This window comes from Oncorhynchus mykiss, chromosome 9 (assembly GCF_057628025.1).
Source record: "Oncorhynchus mykiss isolate SJ-2025 chromosome 9, ASM5762802v1, whole genome shotgun sequence".
Lineage (NCBI taxonomy): Eukaryota > Metazoa > Chordata > Actinopteri > Salmoniformes > Salmonidae > Oncorhynchus > Oncorhynchus mykiss.
In genome coordinates this window covers 72,403,151-72,429,898 of record NC_143030.1, presented here as the reverse complement: position 1 = coordinate 72,429,898, position 26,748 = coordinate 72,403,151, and the positions used below count along the sequence as shown (strand labels likewise).

General features: G+C 45.0%; 1 protein-coding gene across 2 annotated transcripts in view; it reads left to right on the top strand.

The window, feature by feature from the left end:
* The window catches only part of LOC110531246 (adenylate cyclase type 6), a 131,382-nt gene extending 105,740 nt beyond the window's left edge, over positions 1 to 25,642 (top strand). For both annotated transcript variants that reach the window (XM_036988783.2, XM_036988784.2), the window contains exons 11-23: positions 9,301 to 9,329; positions 9,474 to 9,621; positions 9,859 to 9,956; positions 10,166 to 10,253; positions 10,421 to 10,537; positions 10,812 to 10,970; positions 11,079 to 11,254; positions 12,820 to 12,855; positions 13,315 to 13,447; positions 14,272 to 14,535; positions 15,143 to 15,347; positions 19,362 to 19,486; positions 22,007 to 25,642. In XM_036988783.2, the coding sequence (XP_036844678.1) occupies positions 9,301 to 9,329; positions 9,474 to 9,621; positions 9,859 to 9,956; positions 10,166 to 10,253; positions 10,421 to 10,537; positions 10,812 to 10,970; positions 11,079 to 11,254; positions 12,820 to 12,855; positions 13,315 to 13,447; positions 14,272 to 14,535; positions 15,143 to 15,347; positions 19,362 to 19,486; positions 22,007 to 22,135 (1,707 nt within the window). In that variant the 3' untranslated portion in view covers positions 22,136 to 25,642. The remainder of the gene's footprint in view (positions 1 to 9,300; positions 9,330 to 9,473; positions 9,622 to 9,858; positions 9,957 to 10,165; positions 10,254 to 10,420; positions 10,538 to 10,811; positions 10,971 to 11,078; positions 11,255 to 12,819; positions 12,856 to 13,314; positions 13,448 to 14,271; positions 14,536 to 15,142; positions 15,348 to 19,361; positions 19,487 to 22,006) is intronic.
* Positions 25,643 to 26,748: the final 1,106 nt, after the last annotated feature.

The window sequence follows — 26,748 nt, the reverse complement described above, 5'->3', positions numbered from 1 at the left end:
TTCATCTGGAGCTTCATGAAATGAGTTTCCATGGCCGAGCAGAAGCACAAGTGCTACCTGCCCCAATGCATAGTGGCAATTGTAATGTTTGTGGAGGAGGAACAATGGTCTGGGCTGTTTTTCATGGTTCGGGCCCCTTAGTTCCAGTGAAGGGAAATCTTAATGCTACAGCATACTCGACATTCTAGACAATTCTGTGCTTCCAACTTTGTGGCATCAGTTTGGGGAAAGCCCTTTCCTGTTTCAGCATGACAATGCCCCCGTGCACAAAGCGAGGTCCATACAGAAATGGTTTGACGAGGTTGGTGTGGAAGAACTTGACTGGCCTGCACAGAGCTCTGACCTCAACCCCATCAAACACCTTTGGGATGAATTGGAACGGCAACTGAGAGCCTTCCCAGAAGATTGGAGGCTGTTATAGCAGAAAAGGGGGGACCAATTCTATATTAATGCCCATGATTTTGGAATTAGATTTTCAATGAGCAGGTGTCCACATACTTTTGGTCATGTAGTGTATCTCTAGAGAAACTGCTCAATGTGCTCATTGAGCTCACAGAGAAAAAAACACAACAACATGGAATTCAGATAATTGAACCGTCTGTCAATTAGTTGTTTAAAATCCCCAAAATAACCGACATTTCGGGTATTCGCTCAGCACTACACCTTGATAAAGGCTCTTTGGACAAATAAATCCCCATCATGGAGAGATGAGTGTGTAACTTTATTTTCATTTGTCTGGTCACGTTCAGGGACCAATTAGAATATGGCTGTCATGGACCACTTAGAATATGGCTGTCATGGACCAATTAGAATATGGCTGTCATGGACCAATGAGAATATGGCTGTCATGGACCAATTAGAATATGGCTGTCATAGACCAATTAGAATTGGTTGAGAACTGACAGATGATTGTTTTAGGATTATTTCCAGTTGCTTTTGAAAGGGCTCTCTATGTTGTAGAATTCCTCTAGCTTTAATCAACTGTGTCTATTATAAGCCTAAAGCTCTCAAACAGCCAATGGAAAGCCCAGAACCTGTATTGATTAGTACAGACCAACCAGCATCACAACAAGTGGGAGTTACACAGCCCTACTGTGGTTAGTGGACAGCCAACACCCAATGGAAGTTAGTGGCCAGCAGCAGACAGCTAGCCTTACACTTGTTAAAGACTGATATGATTCCGAGAAACTGCCTGAGGAAGCATCATCAAAGACCCCACACACACCCCAGCTATGAGCTGTTCACTCCCTTACTGTCGGGCAAATGGTATCAGAGCATGAGGTCTGATACCAACAGAGAGAGTTTCTATCTACAAGCCATCAGACTGCTGAACACTTGAACTGGACTGACCACCTGCACTGACTCTCTACACCTTCAGAGAGAGAGGCACAGCTGCATGTGAGCTCTCACATTTTTCAACATGTGTTTTTACAAAAGGATAGATTTGGAGTTCGATAAACTTGGATTTTTCGGCAGGTACATATGTAGGATGCTAACCTCCACAACATGGCCTTCACTCTAGATCAAAACTCCAAACATACAACCAAACATACAACCTGGTGTCCTCCGGTCTCTACTGTTTGTTTGCTAGAGCACCCTCCGTATATCTTGGAAAAAGAAAACATTGGAAGCAGTAATCTCTACAGTCAAAATTGACCAAAATTAACTGTAGAGATTATTTCTTCCAAGGTTTTCTTTTTCCAAGCTATACGGAGGGTGCTCTAGCAAACGAACAGTAGAGACCGGAGGACACCATCCAACCTGGAACTGAGTAGTGTTTGGTCGGATGCTATTTTGAAAGCCAAGAAGAAAAAGAGAAAAAATGAAAAAAATAAATCATATAATGATATAAACAATTATATATTTCATGGGGACTGAACACTGAGTTAAGACTTGCAAGGACAGACCAGATACAAATTCAATTAGCATCAAGGTGTGAAGTAAAAAGTGTCGAGGCCTTTGGGCCCAACAAGTGGGAGAAGTCTTTGAAGCGTCCTCTGAAGCCCCCTCATGCTGTTCAATGACCATTCACTGGCATTTTCTACAAGAAATCTGACTCCAGAAATAAAAGCTCCTCCCAAGTGGGTGTGACACCTACTCCTGTTACCTGCTGTACTGCTGCTTGGATTCCACCTGGCGATCTGTTCACCGTCTGCCCTGGCCTGTCTCCTTGTGTGGTACAGGTACCCCACCACACTCCCCCCTCACTGTTCACCGTCTGCCCTGGCCTGTCTCCCCCTGTCTGGTACAGGTACCCCCACCACACTCCCCCCTCTCTGTTCACCGTCTGCCCTGGCCTGTCTCCCCCTGTCTGGTACAGATACCCCCACCACACTCCCCCCTCTCTCCCGAGCTTTCGCTCACCTCCAGCACTCATGCGCTGTTGGTGCAAATGACTGAATTTACAATGGCTATATATAAAGTAGTTATATTTTTTTTTTTCTTGTGCATTTTGCTATTTGCCTCATGACTCCTGCTTACTTTGTAGACTACAAACTTTCTTTACCCAACCGTGGGACAGACTATGTTTGTTCCCACACTCGGGACTCTGTCACTCTATTGGTTACACAGACTTTTGGCCTCCCATTCTATTCTAACCAGCTCTCGCTGTCTTTGTATTCATGTTACCTGATGAAATTGCTGTATAATATGTTCTTGTTGCCATCTGATGCACATTCAGATGTCATAAATCAGCACTGCAGATCTCTCCCTGTCCTCTGCCGTGCCCTGATTGTTTTACTGCTGATGATATCTGGAAATGTACATGTACACCCTGGACCATCTACAGCCCCAACTCTGACTTGTGCTCTGATATCTGCTTCACTGATTTCTGCTCTTGTAAAAGCCTGGGTTTTCTGCACGTTAGCACTAGAAGCGTATTACCTAAAATGGATCAATTGAAAGTGTGGGTTCACAGCTCAAATCCAGATGTGTTGGTCATTACTGAGACGTGGTTAAGGAAGAGTGTTTTGAATACTAATGTTAACCTTTCTGGTTATAACCTGTTTCGACAAGACTGATCTTCCAAAGGTTTAGGAGTGGCAATCTTTACCAAGGATCACCTTCAGTGCTCGGTTGTCTCCACCAAGTCTGTCCCCAAACAATTTGATTTGCTGGTTTTAAGCATTAAACTTTCAAATAGCTCTTTGCTGACTTTTGCGTGATGCTATCGTCCTCCATCAGCACCGGCCTGTACCCTACCTGCCCTAAGCTCACTCCTGGCCCCTTACACTAAGTCTGAATTTGTCCTGCTAGGTGACCTAAACTGGGGCATGCTTAAACCACCTGACCAAGTCCTAAAGCAAGCTGGTCCTAACTGTTATAGGCCTATTTTTATTTTGCCCTGTTTATCAAAAGTGTTGGAAAACTTGTCAATAATCAACTGACTGGCTTTCTTGATGTCTATAGCATTCTCTCGGGTATGCAATCTGGTTTCCACTCAGGTTATGGATGTGTCACTGCAACCTTAAAGGTACGCAATGATGTCACCATTCAATCAATCAATCAAATGTATTTATAAAGCCCTTTTTACATCAGCCAATGTCACAAAGTGCTATCCAGAAACCCAGCCTAAAACCCCAAACAGCAAGCAATGCAAATGTAGAAGCATGGTGGCCAGGAAAAACTACCTAGAAAGGCAGGAACCTAGGAATAAACCTAGAGAGGAACCAGGCTCTAAAGAGTCCTCTTCTGCTGTGCCGGGTGGAGATTATAACAGTGGCCAAGATGTTCAAACGTTCATAGATGACCAGCATGGTCTAATAATAATAATAATCACAGTGGTTGTAGAGGGTGCAACAGGTCAGCACCTCAGGAGTAAATGTCAGTTGGCTTTTCCATAGCCAATCATTCAGAGTTAGAGAGAGAGTCAAAAACAGCCGGTCCGGGACAAGGTAGCACGTTCGGTGAACAGGTCAGGGTTCCATAGCCGCAGGCAGAACAGTTGAAACTGGAGCAGCAGCATGACCAGGTGGACAGGAGGCCAGGTAATCCTGAGGCATGGTCCTAGGACTCAGGTTCCTCCGAGAGAAGAGGGAGCATACTTAAATTCACACAGGACACTGGATAAGTCAGGAGAAATACTTCAGATATAACAGACTGACCCTAGCCCCCCGACACAAACTATTGCAGCATAAATACTGGAGGCTGAGACAGAAAGGGTCGGGAGACGCTGTGACCCCGTTCGACGATACCCCCAGACAGGGCCAATCAGGCAGGAAAACCCTCTTAGGCCTCACTCCCCCTATCTGAGATATCTACTGCAGCCCTCGTCCTCTACATACAACACCCGTTCTGCCAGTCAGATTCTGTTAAAGTTCCCCAAAGTGCATACACCCCTGGATCACTCCTCTTTTCAGTTTGCTGCATTGCCCTTGATTCTAAGCAATATTGTGCTGCTATTTTTATTGACTTGGCCTAAGCTTTTGATACGGTAGACCATTCCATTCTTGTGGGCCGACTAAGGAGTATTGGTGTCTCTGAGGGGCCTTTGGGCTGGTTAGCCAACTACCTCTCTCAAAGAGTGCAGTGTATAAAGTCAGAAAATCTGCTGTCTCGGTCAATGACTGTCACCAAGGGAGTACCCCAAGGCTCGATCCTAGGCCCCACACTCTTCTCAATTTACATCAACTACATAACTCAGGCAGTAGGAAGCTCTCTCATCCATTTATATGCAGATGATACAGTCTTATACTCAGCTGGCCCCTCCCTGGATTTTGTGTTAAATGCTCTACAACAACGCTTTCATAGTGTCCAACAAGCTTAACCTTGTTCTGAACACCTCCAAAACAAAGGTCATGTGGTTTGGTAAGAAGAATGCCCCTCTACCCACAGGTGTAATTACTACCTCTGAAGGTTTAGAGCTTGAGGTAGTCACCTCATACAAGTACTTGTGAGTATGGCTAGACAGTACACTGTCCTTCTCTCAGCACATATCAAAACTGCAAGCTAACGTTAAATCTAGACTTGGTTTCCTCTATCGTATTCGCTCCTCTTTCACCCCAGCTGCCAAACTAACCCTGATTCAGATGAACATCCTACCCATTCTAGAATACGGAGACATCATTTATAGATCAGCAGCTAAGGGTGGGTGCTCTCGAGCGGCTAGATGTTCTTTAACATTCGGCCATCAGATTTGCCACCAATGCCCCTTATAGGACACATCACTGCACTCTATACTCCTCTGGTATCTCTGTTTGGTCATCTCTGTTTACCCATCGCAAGACTCACTGGTTGATGCTTATTTATAAAACCCTCTTAGGCCTCACTCCCCCCTATCTGAGATATCTACTGCAGCCCTCATCCTCCACATACAACACCCGTTCTGCCAGCCATATTCTGTTAAAGGTCCCCAATGCACACACGTCCCTGGGTCGCTCCTCTTTTCAGTTCGCTGCAGCTAGCGACTGGAACGAGCTGCAACAAACACTCAAACTGGACAGTTTATCTCCATCTCTTCATTCAAAGACTCAATCATGGATGTGTGATGTATTGTTGTCTCTACCTGCTTGACCTTTGTGCTGTTGACTTTGCCCAATAATGTTTGTACCATGTTTTGTGCTGCTACCATGTTGTGTTGCTACCATGTTGTGTTGTTATGTGTTGTTGTTGTCTTAGGTCTCTCTTTATGTAGTGTTGTCTCTCTTGTAGTGATGTGTGTTTTGTCCTATATTTATATTGTATTTATATTTAATCCCAGGCCCCCGTCCCCGCAGGAGGCCTTTTGGTAGGCCGTCATTGTAAATAAGAATTTGTTCTTAACTGACTTGCCTAGTTATATAAAGGTTCAATAAATAAAAAAAATAAAAAAAGTACACCTTCACGCACACACTGTCACGATCGTCGTATAGAACGGACCAAGGTGCAGCGTGGTGAGCGTGGTACATTTTCCTTTATATGTCGCCAACAAAACAATAATACAACAAAAACGACCACGACGCTCCATAAGGCTAAACATGCACAAACGAAGACAACTACCCACAAATAACAAAAGGAAAAAGGCTGCCTATGTATGATTCCCAATCAGAGACAACGATAGACAGCTGTCCCTGATTGAGAACCATACCCGGCCAAAACATAGAAACAAACAACCTAGAATGCCCACCCCAAATGACACCCTGACCCAACCAAATAGAGAAATAAAACTGCTCTCTAAGGTCAGGGCGTGATACACACACACACACACACACACACACACACACACACACACACACACACACACACACACAGACAGACGCATTTATGCCACACGCACATCACTACTGCTGCTACCAGTCTCTTATTATTATTGCTAAAACTGCACACTTGCCTCCCAATTCCCCTTCCCAGAAAATATTGGACTGTAAATTGTACCTTCTTGTTTTATACTTTATTTTAACATGTTTATTCAACTGAGTCATTTGCTTTATGTTCCTATTCTTATGTTTTATTATTTCTTGTTGTTGTTGTTGCAATGTTGAGAATAACCTGCAAGCATTTCATTGGACAATTTACTGTACATTTACATGTTAGTAATTTATCAGACTCTTGTCCAGAGCCACTTACAGGACCAGTTAGGGTTAAGTGCCTTGCTCAGAGGCACATCGACAGATTGTTCAGCTAGTCGGCTCTAACATTCGGTTACTGGCCCAATGCTCTTAACCGCTAGACTACTTACATACGACTAATACAACTTTAAACTTGAATTTCACATCAACAATGATCTGATCAGTCAATGCAGGGCTGCATCGCAATTAACCTTTCTCCTCTCCTCCTGTTGTCTGCCACCTCTCCTCTCCTCCTGTTGTCTGCAACCTCTCATCTCCTCCTGTTGTCTGTAACCTCTCATCTCCTCCTGTTGTCTGCAACCTCTCATCTCCTCCTGTTGTCTGCAACCTCTCCTCCTCCTGTTATCTGTAACCTCTCCTCCTCTCCTCCTATTGTCTGCAACCTCTCATCTCCTCCTGTTGTCTGCAACCTCTCCTCCTCCTGTTGTCTGCAACCTCTCCTCCTCCTGTTGTCTGCAACCTCTCCTCTCCTCCTGTTGTCTGCAACCTCTCCTCCTCCTGTTGTCTGTAACCTCTTCTTTCCTCCTGTTGTCTGCAACCTCTCCTCCTCCTGTTGTCTGTAACCTCTTCTTTCCTCCTGTTGTCTGCAACCTCTCATCTCCTCCTGTTGTCTGCAACCTCTCCTCCTCCTGTTGTCTGCAACCTCTCCTCCTCCTGTTGTCTGCAACCTCTCCTCTCCTCCTGTTGTCTGCAACCTCTCCTCCTCCTGTTGTCTGCAACCTATCATCTCCTCCTGTTGTCTGCAACCTCTCCTCCTCCTGTTGTCTGCAACCTCTCATCTCCTCCTGTTGTCTGCAACCTCTCCTCTCCTCCTCCTGTTGTCTGCAACCTCTCCTCCTCCTGTTGTCTGCAACCTCTCCTCTCCTCCTCCTGTTGTCTGCAACCTCTCCTCTCCTGTTGTCTGCAACCTCTCCTCCTCCTGTTGTCTGCAACCTCTCCTCTCCTCCTCCTGCTGTCTGCAACCTCTCATCTCCTCCTGTTGTCTGCAACCTCTCCTCCTCCTGTTGTCTGCAACCTCTCCTCTCCTCCTCCTGTTGTCTGCAACCTCTCCTCTCCTCCTGTTGTCTGCAACCTCTCCTCTCCTCCTGTTGTCTGCATCCTCTCCCCTCCTCCTGTTGTCTGCATCCTCTCCTCTCCTACTGTTGTCTGCAACCTCTCCTCTCCTCCTGTTGTCTGCAACCTCTCATCTCCTCCTGTTGTCTGCAACCTCTCCTCCTCCTGTTGTCTGCAACCTCTCCTCTCCTCCTGTTGTCTGCAACCTCTCATCTCCTCCTGTTGTCTGCAACCTCTCCTCCTCCTGTTGTCTGCAACCTCTCCTCTCCTGTTGTCTGCAACCTCTCCTCTCCTCCTGTTGTCTGCATCCTCTCCCCTCCTCCTGTTGTCTGCATCCTCTCCTCTCCTACTGTTGTCTGCAACCTCTCCTCTCCTCCTGTTGTCTGCCACCTCTCCTCCTGTTGTCTGCAAACTCTCCTCTCCTCCTGTTGTCTGCAACCTCTCCTCTCCTCCTGTTGTCTGCAACCTCTCCTCTCCTCCTGTTGTCTGCATCCTCCTCTCCTCCTGTTGTCTGCATCCTCTCCTCTCCTCCTGTTGTCTGCAACCTCTCCTCTCCTCCTGTTGTCTGCCACCTCTCCTCCTGTTGTCTGCAAACTCTCCTCTCCTCCTGTTGTCTGCAACCTCTCCTCTCCTCCTGTTGTCTGCATCCTCTCCTCTCCTCCTGTTGTCTGCAACCTCTCCTCTCCTCCTGTTGTCTGCATCCTCCTCTCCTCCTGTTGTCTGCAACCTCTCCTCTCCTACTGTTGTCTGCAACCTCTCCTCTCCTCCTGTTGTCTGCCACCTCTCCTCCTGTTGTCTGCAACCTCTCCTCTCCTCCTGTTGTCTGCAACCTCTCCTCTCCTCCTGTTGTCTGCATCCTCTCCTCTCCTCCTGTTGTCTGCCATCTCTCCTCTCCTCCTGTTGTCTGCATCCTCTCCTCCTCCTGTTGTCTGCAACCTCTCCTCTCCTCCTGTTGTCTGCAACCTCTCCTCCTGTTGTCTGCAACCTATCCTCTCCTCCTGTTGTCTGCCTACCTCTCCTCTCCTCCTGTTGTCTGCAACCTCTCCTCTCCTCCTGTTGTCTACAACCTCTCCTCCTGTTGTCTGCAACCTCTCCTCTCCTCCTGTTGTCTGCAACCTCTCCTCTCCTCCTGTTGTCTGCAACTTCTCCTCTCCTCTTGTTGTCTGCAACCTCTCCTCTCATCCTGTTGTCTGCAACCTCTCCTCTCCACCTGTTGTCTGCAACCTCTCCTCTCCTCCTGTTGTCTGCAACCTCTCCTCCTGTTGTCTGCATCCTCTCCTCTCCTCCTGTTGTCTGCATCCTCTCCTCTCCTCCTGTTGTCTGCAACCTCTCTCCTTTCCTCTGTCTTTTGCTCTCCTCTCCTCACCCCTCCTCTTCTCATTTCCTCCCTTCCCCTCTCCTCTCATCTTCCCCTCTCCTCATCTTTCTCTCTCTCCTTCTCTGAGGGGTATTGCCCAGGGGGGGAGGAGGGTATAATTTGAATCCTCACAGCATTAATTAAAACATCAGTCTGGCTACCAGGGATTAAGTGTGCAGAAGTCTGAGTCAGCCAATGAAAAACACACAGAGTCAATCTTTCACTGTGGTTTTCACTGGCTACCTGTCTAAAACCTAATCTCGCTTTCTTTCTACCCCTCCCTCTTGCTCTCTCTTTATCGCTCGTTCTCTTTTCTTCTCTCCATCTCGTTCTCTCTTCTCCCAGGGAATTGATGAAACGTCCAGACAAGACAAGTGAGTTATCTTAATTTGGCCCAGTAGTTGTTAATGGGTTACTCTGTGTGTGTGTGTGTGTAGTGTAGTCATTGGCCCAGTATATATTATTGGGTTGCTGACTCTGTCTGTCTGGTCTGGTCTGGTCTGGTCTGTCTTGTCTAGCCGTTGTTCCCAGGAGGCCCTGAACCCTGAGGATGAGGTGGATGAGTTTCTGGGCCGAGCCATCGACGCCCGCAGCATAGACCAACTCCGTAAAGACCACGTCAAGAAGTTCCTCCTCACCTTCCAGACTAAAGACCTGGAGAACAAGGTGGGAGTTGGTGGGGTGGTGATTCATTGGCTGTGTCTGAAAGAATTACTAGGTGTTAAATCCTTGTTTCCTCAATTCCAAAACCTCCCACTCAAATCTCATTGGAGGAGGAGGCTCCAATCCAAACCTCCTCAAATGAGCTTTGAAGTAAGGATTTGACAGCTAGATATGTTTTTGGAACATTATATGCAGAGTGTTGTGTTGAGTTTGCTGCTCTTCTCCTCATTGTGTTTTTAGTTCTCCAAGAAGGTGGATGATCGTTTCGGAGGCTACGTGGCCTGTGCTCTGTTAGTCTTCTGCTTCATCTGTTTCATTCAGATCATCATCTTCCCACAGTAAGTACTTCTCTTAAACCTCCACCTGTCTGTAACAGTATGGAACTATCAAGGCTGCTAGTTGGTCAGGCTGAACCGACACAGGGTACCCAGCTCCAAGGACCAAATAGAGGACAGTCTTTTTAACCGATCATAGAAAATGTACTGAGTAGTGACCTGTGAGGATTGATTGTGGTGCAGTTGTGACTTGAGTCAGTTCCTCTCCACAGCACACCTCTCATGCTGGGTGTCTACATCATCATCTTCATCATCCTCGTCAACATCCTCTTCATCTGTGCCATTTACTCCTGCGTCAAGGTAAAGGACAGACTCCTCCATCATTTTTGAAATCATACAAGCACCTTTTATAGAGATGTACCCAAAAGTTAACATTTGTTTGAATTTACATTTTCATGTATAACAAAATGAATAATATCCCCTCTCTCTCTCGCTCTCCCCCCTCCCCCTCTCTCTCCTCCTCCCAGCTCTTCCCAGTTGCCTTGCAGACAGTGACTACGAATATAGTCCAGTCTCGTACCAACAGTACCTTGGTGGGAGTTCTCACCATCCTACTTCTCTTCATGTCTGCCTTTGTTAACATGGTAGGCATGACAATTCTCCCAATAGTGCCTGCAAATGTACTACGAAAATGTCTGCACTCACTACTGTAAGAGTGTCTGCTAACTGACTAACACGTGTGTGTGTGTGTGTGTGTGTGTGTGTGTGTGTGTGTAGTAGTTCAGTTTGCCATCTGTTCAGTTTGCCATCTGTTCAGTTGGCTTCTCTGTTCAGTTGGCTTCTCTGTTCAGTTGGCTTCTCTGTTCAGTTGGCTTCTCTGTTGGTTGACGTGTGATTTAAGACTGTGTCTCTCTCTAGTTGACCTGTGACAGGGAGGGCCTGGTGGACTGTGTGGTGCGTGAGAGGAACCTGTCCTCCAGCTTGGTGACCCTGTGTCTACTACACAACCTGAGCCAGTCAGCACAGGACGGACTGACCCTGTGCCCCAGCCAGCCCACACCATGCCACTTCCCTGAGGTGAGCCCAGCTGGGACGCTACTGTGTGTGTGGTGTGACTATTGTCTGTGTTTATTAACATTGTTATAACTTGCTATGCCTCTCCCCCCCCCCCCCCCCCCCTTCCAGTATTTCTGCTACAGTGTTCTCCTGACCCTGCTGGCCTGCAGTGTGTTCCTCCACATCAGCAGTATAGGCAAGCTGGCCCTCATGGTGCTGATCCAGGTCACCTTCCTGCTGCTGGTGGAGTGGCCCCAGGTGGCCCTGTTCGACAACGCTGACCTGCTGCTCACCGCCAGCACCCTGTGAGTTAACACACACAGACACACACCACACACACACACCCTGTGAGTCACTAACTGTAGCCTACTGCCCACCCGCAGGCTATTTATAGCCTCAAGCTCATTAGCATAATACAACGTTAACTATTCATGAAAATCGCAAATGAAATGAAATAAATATGCTAGCTCTCAAGCTTAGCCTTTTGTTAACAACACTGTCATCTCAGATTTTCAAAATATGCTTTTCAACCATAGCAAAACAAGCATTTGTGTAAGAGTTTTGATACCTAGCGTAGCATTTAGCGTAGCATTCAGCGTGCAACATTTTCACAAAAACAAGAAAAGCATTCAAATAAAATAATTTACCTTTGAAGAACTTCGGATGTTTTCAATGAGGAGACTCTCAGTTAGATAGCAAATGTTCAGTTTTTCCAAAAATATTATTTGTGTAGGACAAATCGCTCCGTTTTGTTCGTCACGTTTGGCTACGAAAAAAACCTGTATCCAGGAGTGTAATTATCCCCGCAAGCTCATTAGCATAACGCAACGTTAACTATTCATAAAAATCGCAAATTAAATGAAATAAATATATTAGCTCTCAAGCTTAGCCTTTTGTTAACAACACTGTCATCTCAGATTTTCAAAATATGCTTTTGAACCATAGCTAAACAAGCATTTGTGTAAGAGTTTTGATAGCTAGCATACCATTAAGCCTGGCATTCAGCATGCAACATTTTCACAAAAACAAGAAAAGCATTCAAATAAAATAATTTACCTTTGAAGAACTTCAGATGTTTTCAATGAGGAGACTTTCAGTTAGATAGCAAATGTTCAGTTTTTCCAAAAATATTATTTGTGTAGGAGAAATCGGTCCGTTTTATTCTTCACGTTTGGCTGAGAAAAAAAAACGAAAATTCAGTCATAACAACGCAAACTTTTTTCCAAATTAACTCCATAATATCGACAGAAACATGGCAAACGTTGTTTAGAATCAATCCTCAAGGTGTTTTTCACATATCTATTCGATGATAAGTCACTCCTGGCAGTTTGGTTTCTCCTCTCTTCAAAATGGAAAAATGCGCGCACCTGGAGATTGCGCAATAGTTTCGACGGAGGACACCCAGCGGACACCTGGTAAATGTAGTCTCTTATGGTCAATTTTCCAATGATATCCCTACAAATACGTCACAATGCTGCAAACACCTTGGGGAAACGACAGAAAGTGTAGGCTCTCTCCTTGCGCATTCACAGCCATATAAGGAGACATTGGTACACAGCGCCTCAAAAATCTGTCTCACTTCCTGTATGAAATTTAATCTTGGTTTCGCCTGTAGCATTAGTTATGTGGCACTCACAGACAATATCTTTGCAGTTTTGGAAACGTCAGAGTGTTTTCTTTCCAAATCTGTCAATTATATGCATAGTCGAGCATCTTTTCGTGACAAAATATCTTGTTTAAAACGGGAACGTTTTTCATCCAAAAATGAAATACTGCCCCCAGAGTTTCATGAGGTTAAGCTGTGCAAAGCACAAAGGTCTTGTCAGGTGTTGAAACTATTTGATAAATGTGTGTGTTATTTTTTCCCTAGGATTCCTAGTTTCAATGAAACAACTACAGAGACATGGTACGTTCATTTCTGTCTTTAGGTCTTATAGTGTCAGTGTTCTGTTACCATGTCTACTCCTAGACTTGAGTCCATCCTCCCTGTCTCCTCTCAACTCAATGTTCTGTTACCATGTCTACTCCTAGACTGAGTCCATCCTCTCCCTGTCTCCTCTCAGCTCAATGTTCTGTTACCATGTCTACTCCTAGACTGAGTCCATCCTCCCTGTCTCCTCTCAACTCAATGTGCTGTTACCATGTCTACTCCTAGACTGAGTCCATCCTCTCCCTGTCTCCTCTCAACTCAATGTTCTGTTACCATGTCTACTCCTAAACTGAGTCCATTCTCCCCCTGTCTCCTCTTGGCCAGGAGTGTGATTGGTTGATTGATTGATTGTGGTCCTGTCTCCTCTCAGCCAGGAGTGTGATTGATTGATTGGTTGGTTGGTTGGTTGATTGTGGTTCTGTTTCCTCCATCCAGCCAGGAGACTGTGACCAAGGTGTCCCTAAAGGTCATGACCCCTGTCATCCTTACGGTGTTCGTCCTGGCTCTGTACCTACATGCTCAGCAGGTGGAGTCCACCGCACGCCTCGACTTCCTGTGGAAGTTGCAGGTAGGACCCGGCCTCACACACACTGGTCCAGCAGGTGGAGTCCACCGCACGCCCCGTTTGTTGTATCTGGTAACATCACTAAGATTGCAGGGCTCATTCTTTCTCCATTTATCAAACGGAGTGACATTACTCTCACCTCTGGTCGAACTTTACTGTACCAAAAACCAATCAGAATTCTGAGTTCCTCTCAAAACCTACAGACAGATAGTGGTTGACCCATTCCCCTGTCTGTCCTCTCCAGGCCTCAAGCCTTTTAACAAACTGTATCCCCATTCCCCTGTCTGTCCTCTCCAGGCCTCAAGCCTTTTAACAAACCGTATCCCCATTCCCCTGTCTGTCCTCTCCAGGCCTCAGGCCTTTTAACAAACCTTATCCCCATTCCCCTGTCTGTCCTCTCCAGGCCTCAGGCCTTTTAACAAACCTTATCCCCATTCCCCTGTCTGTCCTCTCCAGGCCACAGGCCTTTTAACAAACCTTATCCCCATTCCCCTGTCTGTCCTCTCCAGGCCACAGGCCTTTTAACAAACCTTATCCCCATTCCCCTGTCTGTCCTCTCCAGGCCACAAGCCTTTTAACAAACCTTATCCCCATTCCCCTGTCTGTCCTCTCCAGGCCACAGGCCTTTTAACAAACCTTATCCCCATTCCCCTGTCTGTCCTCTCCAGGCCACAGGCCTTTTAACAAACTGTATCCCCATTCCCCTGTCTGTCCTCTCCAGGCCACAAGCCTTTTAACAAACCTTATCCCCATTCCCCTGTCTGTCCTCTCCAGGCCACAGGCCTTTTAACAAACCGTATCCCCATTCCCCTGTCTGTCCTCTCCAGGCCACAGAGGAGAAAGAGGAGATGGAGGAGCTTCAGGCCTACAACCGCCGGCTCCTCCACAACATCCTGCCTAAAGACGTGGCCGCCCACTTCCTGACGCGGGAGAGGCGAAACGACGAGCTCTACTACCAGTCCTGTGAGTGTGTGGCCGTCATGTTCGCCTCCATCTCCAACTTCTCTGAGTTCTACGTAGAGCTGGAGGCCAACAACGAAGGAGTGGAGTGTCTCCGGCTGCTCAACGAGATCATCGCAGACTTTGACGAGGTTTGTTTCTCTGTATGTACTTCTTTTAATCACCCAAGAGCCAATGAGGAGGGAGGGGAGGAGGATGGGGAGGACTGAGGGAAGGTGGAGGAGTGGCGGGAGATCGTAAGTCGCTTAGGAATAGTCTGTAATGAAAGCCACAAATCAGCAATGGAGGGAACAGTAACAGTAGTCTATGCATGATGACATGTTCTGTGTCTACGAAAGAAGAAAAAGAAGACTGTAGTTCGAAATGCTCTTCCTTTCCGCTGATGACAATCCTTTAACTACATTTTTACATTACATATTAGTCATTTAGCAGATGCTCTTATCCAGCTAGGTGGGACAACCACATATGTCAGTCATAGGAAGTACATTTTTCCTCAATAAAGTAGCTATGAGCGAAGTCAGTGTGAGTAGGGGGATGGGAGTGTTAGTTCATGAAAGGCTATTTTTTTCTTTTTTTTTTGACTTGCTTTTCCCTTCTGAAAAATGTATCAACCCCTACAAAAATGTCCATTAATTATAATCCACAGAATAATTGAAATTTCCTGTTGCTGCAGGATTTTTTTTCCCTGCTGTAGCAAACTGTCTCAAATGAAGATCCTACGTCTGTTCCTCCCCCCAGATCATCAGTGAAGACCAGTTCCGCCAGCTGGAAAAGATAAAGACCATCGGTAGCACTTATATGGCAGCCTCTGGCCTCAACGACTCTACCTACGACCGTGAGGGACGATCACACATCCTGGCTCTGGCAGACTACGCTATGAGACTCAAAGAACAGATGAAGTACATCAATGAACACTCCTTCAATAACTTCCAGATGAAAATAGGTGAGTCCCTGGAACTATAGTAGAGATAAGGTAGGGTGGTATAGTAGTAGCAGGAGGAGTAGCAGGAGTCGGAGGAGTCGTCGTCGGAGGAGGAGGAGTCGTAGTAGGAGGAGGAGGAGTAGGAGGAGTAGTAGGAGGAGGAGGAGGCGTAGGAGGAGGAGGAGTATTGGGAGGAGTAGTAGGGGGAGGAGGAGGAGGAGAATTAGGAGGAGGAGGAGTAGCAGCAGCAGGAGGAGTAGCAGGAGGAGTAGGAGGAGGATGAGGAGGAGGAGTAGGAGGATGAGGAGGAGGAGTAGGAGGATGAGGAGGAGTAGTAGGAGGATGAGTAGTAGGAGGAGGAGTAGCAGGAGGAGGAGGAGTAGCAGGAGGAGGAGGAGTAGAAGTAGTAGGAGGAGGAGGAGTAGTAGGAGGAGGAGTAGCAGCAGGAGGAGGAGTAGCAGCAGCATGAGTAGTAGCAGCAGTAGGAGGAGGAGGAGTAGGAGGATGAGTAGTAGTAGGAGGATGAGTAGGAGGAGGAGCAGGAGTAGGAGGAGGAGTAGCAGTAGCAGGAGGAGTAGCAGCAGGAGGAGGAGGAGGAGGAGGTAGTAGTAGGAGGAGGAGGTAGTAGTAGGAGGAGGTAGAGGAGGAGGAGGAGTAGCAGCAGGAGGAGTAGCAGCAGCAGGAGGAGGAGGAGGTAGGAGGAGGAGGTAGTAGTAGTAGTAGCAGGAGGAGTAGCAGGAGGAGTAGTAGGAGTAGTAGCAGGAGTAGTAGGAGGAGGAGTAAGAGGAGTATTAGGAGTAGTAGATGTAGTAGTAGTAGTAGTAGTAGTAGGAAGAGGAGTAGGAGTGGGATGTATAGGAGTAGGATGTGTAGGAGTAGTAGTAGGAGGAGGAGTAGGAGGAACAAGAGGAGGAGTAGTAGGAAGAGGATGGGGAGGAGCAGGAGAAGGAGGAGTAGTAGTAGTAGGAGGAGGAGGAGGATGAGTAGGAGTAGTAGTAGTAGGAAGAGTAGGAGTAGCAGGAGGAGTAGTAGGAGTAAGAGGATTATTAGGAGTAGTAGATGTAGTAGTAGGAAGAGGAGTAGGAGGTGTAGGAGTAGGATGTGTAGGAGTAGTAGTAGGAGGAGAATGAGTAGGAGGAACAGGAGGAGGAGTAGTAGGAGGAGCAGGAGGAGTAGTAGGAGGAGGAGTAAGAGGAGTATTAGGTGTAGTAGATGTAGTAGTAGTAGTAGGAAGAGGAGTAAGATGTATAGGAGTAGGATGTGTAGGAGTAGTAGTAGGAGGAGGAGTAGGAGGAACAAGAGGAGGAGGAGTAGGAAGAGGATGGGGAGGAGCAGGAGAAGGAGTAGGAGTAGTAGTAGGAGGAGGTGTAGGAAGAGGAGGATGAGTAAGATGAGTAGGAGTAAGAGGAGTATTAGGAGTAGTAGATGTAGAAGTAGTAGAAAGAGGAGTAGGAGTAGGATGTGTAGGAGTAGGATGTGTAGGAGTAGGATGTGTAGGAGTAGGATGTGTAGGATGGAGGAGGAGGAAGAAGAGTAGTAGTAGTAGTAGGAGGAGGAGGAGTAGTAGGAGGAGGAGTAGGAGGTGTAGGAGGAGCAGTAGTAGTAGGAAGAGGAGGATGAGTAGGATGAGGAGGAGGAGGAGTAGTAGTAGGAGGGGGAGTAGTAGTAGGAGGAGGAGTTGGAGGAGTAGTAGGAGTAGTAGGAGGAGGAGGAGTAGGAGGGGTAGGAGTAGTAGGAGGAGGAGTTGGAGGAGTAGGAGGAGAATGAGTAGGAGGAACAGGAGGAGGAGTAGTAGGAGGAGTAGTAGGAGGAGGAGTAAGAGGAGTATTAGGTGTAGTAGATGTAGTAGTAGTAGTAGGAAGAGGAGTAAGATGTATAGGAGTAGGATGTGTAGGAGTAGTAGTAGGAGGAGGAGTAGGAGGAACAAGAGGAGGAGGAGTAGGAAGAGGATGGGGAGGAGCAGGAGAAGGAGTAGGAGTAGTAGTAGGAGGAGGTGTAGGAAGAGGAGGATGAGTAAGATGAGTAGGAGTAAGAGGAGTATTAGGAGTAGTAGATGTAGAAGTAGTAGAAAGAGGAGTAGGAGTAGGATGTGTAGGAGTAGGATGTGTAGGAGTAGGATGTGTAGGATGGAGGAGGAGGAAGAAGAGTAGTAGTAGTAGTAGTAGGAGGAGGAGTAGTAGGAGGAGGAGTAGGAGGTGTAGGAGGAGCAGTAGTAGTAGGAAGAGGAGGATGAGTAGGATGAGGAGGAGGAGGAGTAGTAGTAGGAGGGGGAGTAGTAGTAGGAGGAGGAGTTGGAGGAGTAGTAGGAGTAGTAGGAGGAGGAGGAGTAGGAGGGGTAGGAGTAGTAGGAGGAGGAGTTGGAGGAGTAGGAGGAGAATGAGTAGGAGGAACAGGAGGAGGAGTAGTAGGAGGAGCAGGGGGAGTAGTAGGAGGAGGAGTAAGAGGAGTATTAGGTGTAGTAGATGTAGTAGTAGTAGTAGGAAGAGGAGTAAGATGTATAGGAGTAGGATGTGTAGGAGTAGTAGTAGGAGGAGGAGTAGGAGGAACAAGAGGAGGAGGAGTAGGAAGAGGATGGGGAGGAGCAGGAGAAGGAGTAGGAGTAGTAGTAGGAGGAGGTGTAGGAAGAGGAGGATGAGTAAGATGAGTAGGAGTAAGAGGAGTATTAGGAGTAGTAGATGTAGAAGTAGTAGAAAGAGGAGTAGGAGTAGGATGTGTAGGAGTAGGATGTGTAGGAGTAGGATGTGTAGGATGGAGGAGGAGGAAGAAGAGTAGTAGTAGTAGTAGTAGGAGGAGGAGTAGTAGGAGGAGGAGTAGGAGGTGTAGGAGGAGCAGTAGTAGTAGGAAGAGGAGGATGAGGAGGATGAGGAGGAGGAGGAGTAGTAGTAGGAGGGGGAGTAGTAGTAGGAGGAGGAGTTGGAGGAGTAGTAGGAGTAGTAGGAGGAGGAGGAGTAGGAGGGGTAGGAGTAGTAGGAGGAGGAGTTGGAGGAGTAGGAGGAGAATGAGTAGGAGGAACAGGAGGAGGAGTAGTAGTAGGAGGGGGAGTAGTAGTAGGAGGAGGAGTTGGAGGAGTAGTAAGAGTAGTAGGAGGAGGAGGAGTAGGAGGGGTAGGAGTAGTAGGAGGAGGAGGAGTAGTAGGAGGAGGAGTAGAAGTAGGAGGAGGAGGAGTAGTGGCCGTCATGAGACAGAGAACAGATGAAGTACATCAACGAACAGTCTTTCAATAACTTCACGTTTCTGTTGAGGTGTCCCTTTGTGAAGTCTACGCACTGAGAGTGTGGATCAATCCTGGTCTTGGAGGGCGACAGTAGTCAACCATTAGTTGAGGTGTATTAGTGTTGGGCTGGAACAAAAGCCTGAGGGTGTTGCAGCGCTCTAGGACAACATTGGGAATCCCTAGCCATTGATAATGATTATATTACACATAAGACTCATTGAACGAAGGCGTCTTCTGTACGGGGGAGTTTTGTTAAGAGCCAGTGCTCGGTCTGAACATTAACAGGCATTTCTTGAGGTACGGTTTTAGAAGCATGAAGACATTATCTTTCATATCAGCAAGATTTTTTAAGGTGAAATTGATACACACCATATTTCAATGTTACAGCGCTTTTTTTATGGGAAACAGATGGAAGAAAGAGTGCTAATTCGCTATCTGCGTATCCGAGCAGTTGTGTGTAAACGAAAGACAGGCACAAAAGTGTTGTCACTGAGAAATACTGTCGGCTGCAGCTAAGTTAAAACAGTGTACACAGTAAGTGTGTATTTTGCGTTGGTGAAATAATTTTTGATGTAATATGAAAGTAGAAGGATTTATGTTTCTAGAACCATACCGTAATTAAGAATCCATTCACGTTTAGAAGGAGTATTTGGCTGTCTTGTCTTCCAGAGCCAAATTCACCTGGAACAAAACCTGTGATGTCCTCGGGACTATAAGAAGTAAGGTTAGGCTCCATTATTGGGCTAGGGTTTAGTTAAGAGGTAGGTCGAGTGACGTGGTGCGAGGCAGGGAGGCAGGTTGACTGTGGTCTCCTCATGCAGGTCTCAACATGGGTCCGGTGGTGGCTGGGGTGATCGGGGCCAGGAAGCCCCAGTATGACATCTGGGGGAACACTGTCAACGTAGCCAGTCGAATGGACAGCACCGGAGTCCCAGACTGCATACAGGTAGATACACCTACTTATATATGTCATTGAGTCCTACAGCTTTCACTTTTAACACTTATTGAAATGCAATATTAATTAGTCAATGAATTTAATGGATAATAAACAGATGATGAGCTTGAACTCAATATACAGTAGATTCAGTGTCCCCTGTTCTTCATGACCAGTGCTTCCACCTGCTGTACATAAAACCCTACTGCAGCTCATGAGAAGGGCTCACCAAGAAAAACTTTCCAAAAGGACTAATTTGAGGCAGAAAGGAGTTGGAGCACTAAACAAAAGAGGCAGAGATTCATTTATTTGAATCCATTATTCAGGATGAGTACAGGTGACTGACGTTTAGACGTCAAGCTTGACATCTTCCTTAAGAGTATTTTGCGACCATGAGTTTTTACAAGGAAGGAACAATAGCTGTAACTAGATACCAAGTGTTCCACTTCAACTAGATCTACACTTTCCATCATATACTCTTCCTTCCACTGTGTAGTGCCTTGAACATTATAGAATAGAACAGAACACAATTGAATTCCAGCCGGTGTCTATTCCACAAGTTACCACCAGCTAAATCTATGACATTAAAATGCCTATTTACTTTGTTCCATCTGACGGCGCAATCCACTATCTCATCAGCCCAGCCAAGCAATTTATAAACGTGATCTCCATTATAAAAATCATCTAGACATTATCTCACATTTCTTTTAGACTAACATTTAGTTTTAAACAGCGGAGATGTGTATAAACCTTGCTGTCGGTCTCTCTGACATTTGCAATATTGTTTCAATATTCAAATTCGATCTCCAGCTGTCCCATAGTAATGAATGTGTCAGGAGTCTGGACGAGACAGACCGGCAGGCAGCTTTTCTCAGTCGGTCCAAATCATGAAAGCTGGCATCATTGTTGTGGATATATACAAACAAATGTCAATTGAAAAAAGGTAAAACAAAACGTTTGGAGGGTATATTGGCATGGGTGTTGTTTGGCCCGAGACCGTGCCAATATCCTCCAAACACTGAATCACTTGAATACAACGGGTTACCAACATATTCAAATAATGATTGATATTTTTACATAAAAAACTTTATTTTGATGAATTTATTCATACTATTTCTTCCTTCCACAACATATGACACAAATCTAGGGTTGCTACCCAAGCCGGCTGGTCGTACGTTCTCTCGGTTCAGTTGCCAGAGACGTGACCCAGTCGTTCAGTCTTTTTGTTCTGTATCTATGGACACGACCCAGTCGTTCGTTCTAAATGTGACGTTCTTATCCCTTGCTTCCTAGCTAGTCAACCATGGCTAACTTAGTCACGTCAAACAGTGGATCCAGAATAACAACAGTAGTTGCATTTGCTTTTGTTTAAGCTGTTTTCTAGTGACATTTATATAGACACATATACCAATGAGCTAATGAGGTGTGATTTCGCAGGGCATAGAAAATGTGCTCTCTCGTAAGGACACTGTTGTTCAGAGGAGCTAGCCAACAACACAGATAACACAATCACTTCAAGCTGGAAAGACTGCAAACAAGCTGCGCTTTGTTCCGTTTTACCTTTTCAGTCAACATTTCTTTGTAAATATCCATAAAATTGTGAGGGAAGCAGGTGGCCTAGTGGTTAGAGTATTGGGTCGGTAACCAAAAGGTTGCAAGATTGAATCCCCGAGCTGACAAGGTAAAAATCTGTCGTTCTGCCCCTGAACAAGGCAGTAACCCACTGTTCCTAGGCCATTATTGAAAATAAGAATTTGTTCTTAACTGACTTGCCTAGTTCAATAAAGGTAAAAACATTTTTTAAATAAAATAAATGATGCCTCTCTGTCTGTCTCGTCCAGGCTCCCGACACGTTTATTACTAAGGGACAGCTGGAGATCTAATTTGAATATTGTCACGATCGTCGTAAGAAGCGGACCAAAGTGCAACGTGGTGTGAATGCATCATTTAATAGATGACGAAAAACATGAAATAAACTGTACAAAAACAATAAACAAATAATGACCGTGAAGCTACAAATGAGACCTGTGCTGACACAAGCCACTAACATAGACAATCACCCACAAACAAACAGTGCAACCCAGGCTACCTAAGTATGATTCTCAATCAGAGACAACTAATGACACCTGCCTCTGATTGAGAACCATACTAGGCCGAAACATAGAAATCCCAAAATCATAGAAAAACAAACATAGACTGCCCACCCCAACTCACGCCCTGACCATACTAAATAATGACAAAAACAACAGAAATAAAGGTCAGAACGTGACAAATATTGACATTTTTTTTGCAGATGTCGGAGAGACAGAGAGTAAGGTTTATACAAGTCTCTGCTGTTTAAAACTAAATGTTAGTATAAAAGAAATGTGAGATAATGTCTAGATGATTTTTATAATGGAGATCAAGTTCATAAATTGCCTGGCTGGGCTGATGAGACAGTGGATTGAGCAGTCAGAAGGAACATAGTAAATTGGCAATGACACACACACACACATACACACACTTAAGTGTTCTTGTGTTGTCTTGTCCCAGGTGACCACAGACCTGTACCACGTCCTGGTACAAAAGGGCTACCAGCTGGACCACAGAGGCCTGGTTAAGGTGAAGGGGAAGGGAGAGATGACCACATACTTTCTTACCAGTGGTCCCAATGGTCCCTAGGGCAGTCAACCACCGACGGTCATGGGATTACCGCTGGCTGCTAATGCATGAAGAAAAGAGAGATGAGAGGGAGAGGGGGGGGGGGTGAGTGAGTTAGTGAAAGAGGGAGAATCGGGGGAAGAAGTTGGAAGAGAGAGGGGGAGTGAATGAGTTAAGGAAAGAGGGAGAATGGGTGGGGAGACGTGAGAGGGGGGAGTGAGTGAGTTAGGGAAAGAGGGAGAGTGGGGGTGAAGAAGTGAGAAGAGAGAGGGGTGAGTGAGTGAGTGAGTTAGGGAAAGAGGGAGAGTGGGGTGGGGGGGGGGGTGAGAAGAGAGGGGGAGAGTGAGGCGAGACCGAGAGAGCAAGAAAGAGAGAGAGACAAACGGCTAATGAACACTGGAACAAAAAGAAAAAAACAGTTCAGCTCCATGATGGACAGGTGTTTGTGTGTGACCATGTATTCTGCTGCACACAACTTTAGAGTTGCGTCTCAAATGCCACCCTATTCCCTATATAGGGGCCCTGGTCAAAATGTGTGCACTATATAGGGAATAGGGTGTCGTATGGAACGCACCCACATACTTTTTTTTCTTACTTCAACACTTTTTCGACAAAGCTACTTGAAAGATATAAAGAAATAATTATAATGAAGACCTGTTGCCTTACAGAACAAAAGGCTATATTTGTTTTGTTGTGAGCTACACTACAAATAGTTCACGTCCGGAGTCATTATTTATTTTTCACTGAAATGGATAGTTTTTTGTTGTCGTGACGACCTTGGAACATAAACTATATATGTATTATATGAAATATGCAAGGATAAGAAGAAAATGATGAAAACGACCAAAGAACACGTTTGATTACGAGAGACTGACTCTACATACATCTACCAATTTCAGTTTGAAATGAATGCAGAATGAACAACTGAAATGATTGACAACAAAGGCCACAGAAATCAACGTAAAGTTCTTTGATAGCGGCGAACACTTACAGTATATTGATAATATGAAGGAGAACTGAGAAATCTGTCTTTGGTTGTGCACAGCGAATAAAGAGAGAGACCACACACACACACAGGTTACAGTTACTAGTTACTTGTCCAAAATGTAGATTACCCCAACTCAGTAAAGTAATCGGATTACTTTCCGTTACTTTTGGATTACTTCCCCTTAAGAGGCGTAAGAAGAAGACTAAAAGGATCCATCAAACGCATTTGGTGTGACATCACAGTGGTCTCTGACATCACAGTGGTCTCTGACATCATAGTGGTCTCTGACTTGTGGTCAGACTCAGTCAGTTGGAACAAACTTACATTTGCGCCTTTTTTCAAGGCTGAATTGAATGTCATTGATAATACAGGTGTCGTAATATTTTTTTTTTGTCAAACAGCCTTTCTGAATTTATAAGTAATCCAATAAATAATCATCTCCTTTTTGAAAAGTTTCTATAATCTGATTACAATATTTTTGCTGGTAACGTAACTGATTACTGTTCGTTTTTGTGTGTGTGTGTAATCCGATTACATATAACGCATTACATGTAACCCTAAACACACACACACACACACACACACACACACACCAGTCTTTGGTTGGATTTCTGTGTTCCTTTCAGGGCCTCTATTGTGTGCAGGCTAACAAACCCACAGAAGGTTGTTTTCTCTTTGCTAGGTATGATCAATGACTTTCTCTCTCTAGATGTATTTTTTGGTACAAGCCAAAACAGAAACTTTAGTGAAGGACAAACAAACAACTGCATTGGTGCCATGATACTGGAGAGAGTTTGAACTGCTCTGAGATGTTTTCTATGAAATAAGTGTGTGAGTGAGTGTGTGTCTGTGTGTGAGAGGGGGTAACTGTATGTTCTCTTTAAAGGGGCACAACTTTTCACTGTGAGGTTTTTAAAGATACGGTATGACAAATGGAGTGTACCCAAATGGCACCCTATTCCCTATATAGTACACGACTTTAGACCAGAGCCCTATGGGCCCTATTCCCTATATAGTGTACTACTTTAGACCACAGCCCTATGTACCCTATTCCCTATATAGTGCACTACTTGTGACCAGACACCTATGCACCCTATTCCCTATATAGTGTAATACTTTAGACCAGAGCCTTATGCACCCTATTCCCTATATAATGCACTACTTTAGACCAGAGCCCTATGCACCCTATTCCCTATATAGTGTACTACTTTTGACCTGAGCCCTGTGGGTCCTGGTAGTGCGCTATGGGCCCTGGTCAATAGAAGTGCACTATATAGGGAATAGGATGCCATTTGGGATGTAGAAATACTTTCTTGCCAAAATGATTGCATGTGTGTTGTTATTATATCTTTACTTTGGAGTTGTGTTCATTCCTGATTTTCATTTTTGTTGATTTTATTTGTATTTTTTAAATCACCTTTACTTCATGTATTTAATTCAAATGTTCTGTGATTATGATTGCAATTCCATTTCAACCCTAAATGTATAAAAACACTCATTGATTTTGGATTGTATTAAAACATATGGGCAGGAGGTGGTTGTCTACACATAGTAGGCCTACAGTACAATGTAATCGGAGAATACACAAAAGTTATCATTTTAAGTCCACTAGCTGTTACCTTGAACTAAGGGTTACATCTATAGTAGTATCTGTACTACATAGTATTTAACGCTATCTGATTTGGCAAGTAGAAGACGTTCGCATGACTGTAAATTGGATAAAAATCATCTGCTAAATGGCATATTATTATTATTATTATTATTATTATACAGTATAATAGTCTCTTTACCCCCGAATAAGTACTGTATTTTGAAACTGTTATTTTATGAATGTACGTAAATCACTAAAGATATTGTACGTCTATGGTGACACTACTGCTACTACTACTCATTATTTTCGCAGTACTAACATTCTCTACCTTGTATTGAAAGAAATGACCAGAAAGCCCAATGCGGGCTCCCAGGTCAGGACAGGGATGTAACCTGTTATTTTGCACCAACATGGCAAAAGGGTTGAGGGAGAGGAAGAGCTACTGCTGTGTTTATACTCTATGCCACTCTCTTCCCTTGGTACTCTGAGTCTCACCATACTGTATATCAGGGGAGGAGATTATATAGGGCCTACCATGGTGACTTGGGTTCTCTGTCTATCTATCTTCTCCCTCAACCATTAGAAATGAAATAATAAAGAGTGGAATAAAGAGTGGACTTGCCCAATAAGAAATTACTTGTTTTCTTTTTCCAACGCAAAACGTTTAGCTACTGTTTGCCCTAATGAACACGAATGAGCCTGCTGATCCCCTGAGCAGCCTGTGTGTAGGAGGGAATGGATATCTGATTGATTGAAGTTGATTTGTTTCCCCCTTTTATTTGGTCTTTTTTACCCATTAGTCTCTTATTGTATTGGAGTTGAAAGGTCAACAAAATAATGTTGGTTTGTTTTTCCATTCCAAAAATAACACTATATTGAAGAAATGCAATGGTATTCTCGTTTGATTTCCCCTTGATACAAAATCAATAAATGGCTGTTTTGTATTATTGATGATTGTCATTCAGTTATTATTCTGTTATTATTCAATCAATGTCTGCCCCTAATCAATGTGCTATGTTAACCTATGTGTTTTGCTGCTGTTTCATTGCAATGCACATTTTAGTCAAATAATAAGTTAGTGAAGTTATTGGTAATGTCATGTTCATAATAATGGGTAACACGTTACCTTAAGTTTTACATTTTGATCATTTAGCAGATGCTCTGATCCAGAGCGATTTGGGGTTAAGTACCTTGCTCAAGGGCACATCGACAGATTTTTCACCTAGTCGGCTCAGGGATTCGAACCAGCAACCTTTCAGCTCTTAACCGCTGGGCTACCTGCCACTAGTTGCTACTATACCCCCTGTCAACTAAACATTAATAATAACTGTAGTCACATAGGAATTGCTACGTAACTACATGGTTTTTAGAATGGGAGTTAGCCTCGTTGCACCATCCTGATCCAGCCAGCTAACATAACATTAGGCGCAGCGGTCTAAGGCACTGCATCTCAGTGCTAGAGGCATCACTACAGACCCTGGTTCGATTCCAGGCTGTATCACAACTGGCCGTGATTGGGAGTCCCATAGGGGCGCCGCACAGTTGGCCCAGCGTCGTCGGGGTAGGCTGTCATTGTAAATAAGAATTTGTTCTTTAGGTTAAATAAAGGTTAAATAAAGGTTACAATTTTTAAAGTCAGTTTTGCTATGCGGATTAAGTGAAACTAAACCAGAGCACAGCGGTAAGGATGGTGGATTAGGATGCGGCTAGCAGGGTTGGGATCAATTCATTTAAATTCCAGTCAATTCAGGAAGTACACTGAAAAGTCCAATTCCAATTCTCTTCAATGCTTGTCAATGAGTGACATTTGTAATTGTAATTAAGAGTTGCTTTTTGAATTGAGCCCAACTCTGGAGGCTAGATGGGAGTAGGTCTGAAGGGAAAGTGTAGACCTTATTTCTCAACACACCACACAGAAAGGAATAGCTAGTACCACTGGAGGGCAATGTAAGACCTCCCATACTTTCACTCTTCTGCCTTATTCACCAGTCAACTGATAGAACTAAATCAGTTTGATTATCCAATAATTGTATTTTGACGACAGACCAATAAGCA